Here is a 1,714-nt window from a genome sequence, read left to right as displayed (position 1 = left end):
TTTTGCACCCTCTGGAACTGTGGTTGATTTCTGTTAATAAGTATGTTAATGAGTTAATAAGTATGTTGAAGTTTTGTGTCTACACGCCACCCTATGCAGATACGCTTCGGGGCTTTGGAAAGCGCGGCTGTCCCTTGCGCTCCTGAAGCAAAGCCGTGTCCGGATTGCCGTGTAACCCCTGTGCCTCTCTGCTTTCTTCTTCAGGTACATGTACTGGACTGACTGGGGCGAAACGCCCAGGATAGAGCGGGCAGGAATGGACAGCAGCACGCGGAAAATCATTGTCGATTCGGATATTTATTGGCCAAATGGACTCACCATAGATCTTGATGAGCAGAAGCTTTACTGGGCTGATGCAAAACTGAGTTTCATTCATAGGGCAAATCTGGATGGTTCCTTTAGGTAAGTTCCCTTTAGTCAAGAAGATGCTGTACGTTATTTCTGACCTCTTGCATTCCTTTTGAACTCGGCCTTTTTTTTTCAGTAAACTGGAATGATGCCAGTTCCTTATTGTTCTTCTCAAATGTGAATGTTAATAGCCTTGCAAAAAGTGAAATAGTCTCACATCCCATAAAACTGGTTTTCAGAGTAAAACTATTTGTATCAGCATTTCACCACAGACTGTTTATAGCCCTCTTGTACTGCAGGCTTTTTCTTCCTTAGGCTCGTATGTGTCTTGAAAATAGTTGGAGATACTTATCCTTGCTCTAGGCAGCCTCACAGTTCACTACTGGGATTTGATGGTGTTGCTGCTGGTTTGGGTTTTTTTCTCCACAGGGAATATACGTGGAGACACACTTGTCTGTGGCCCCGTCCAAAGGTGTCCCTTGTGGCATGCCTATAAATTAACCACACTCAGCTTGTTTCAGGCTGCGAGGGAGCAGGTTTTCCTAACGCTTGGTAGAAAGCACAGTATGAGAGCTTGATTGGTGGCTCCTGTCCAGAGGTGCTGTTGAGTGTTGGCTCTTGGTGACCCTGGAGACAGAGCGGAGCCAGACGTTTGAGATCGCACCTTCAGTTCTGAGCAGCATTCAGTGAGCAAGCTGTGTTGGTCCTGAAGGGTGAGCGTCATCTGCCAGCGAGAAAGGTTGGAGGAGTTTTCCTTACGCGAATCTGAGAAAGAGAACAACGTGCCTCCCCCCAAAACCCACCGCATTTTCCATTCTTGCCGAGGTGCATTCTATGCCCGGTTTTCACACTCACAAAAGAGGAATGACAATATCGACATCCTTTACGAAAGGCTCTGCAGTTCCTTTGAGAGCGCTGTGTAAGAGCTAGATAATGGTGCCATTGTGGTCCATGACAAGAGCTGACTGACAGAGGCACAGACAAGGGACGGGGCCTTTGCGGAAGGGACGGGTAGCTCAAAAGCTGGGCGCGGCTTCGCGGACAGAGGGAAAATGCTCTTTCAAAATTCAAAATCTGAGATTTCCATAAAACACAACACGAATACCTTTCTCTGATCTGGGGGCGATCGGCAGAGGGCGAGGTCTCCAGGCTGATCCTGCAGGTACCGCACACACAGAAGTTGTGTAAACGTTACTTGCATGTGTGTGTAAAAACTTAGAGCTGTAATTTGTGAGTCAGATTTATTTTGCTCATTTTAAGGTAGACGAAGGCCACTTGAAAAGGGCCAAACCTTTGCACACACTAATTCCAGCAGTCTGTGCAGAGTGCTTTGCGATGGAGCAGTGCATGCCCACCACCCCACAAG

The 1,714-nt window shown here is 47.3% G+C and overlaps 1 protein-coding gene across 1 annotated transcript in view; it reads left to right on the top strand.

Annotated features, from left to right (window-relative positions):
• Positions 1-206: 206 nt before the first annotated feature.
• The window catches only part of LRP5 (low density lipoprotein receptor-related protein 5), a 92,577-nt gene continuing 91,069 nt past the window's right edge, over positions 207-1,714 (top strand). Inside the window, exon 1 of the mRNA XM_010136682.1 lies at positions 207-402. Coding sequence (XP_010134984.1) covers positions 209-402 — 194 coding nt within the window. The 5' untranslated portion in view covers positions 207-208. The remainder of the gene's footprint in view (positions 403-1,714) is intronic.

This window comes from Buceros rhinoceros, unplaced genomic scaffold (genome assembly GCF_000710305.1).
Source record: "Buceros rhinoceros silvestris isolate BGI_N320 unplaced genomic scaffold, ASM71030v1 scaffold6825, whole genome shotgun sequence".
Classification (NCBI taxonomy): Eukaryota; Metazoa; Chordata; class Aves; order Bucerotiformes; family Bucerotidae; genus Buceros; species Buceros rhinoceros.
The sequence above is the reverse complement of the archived record's forward strand: the minus strand, read 5'-3'. Positions and strand labels throughout refer to the sequence as shown.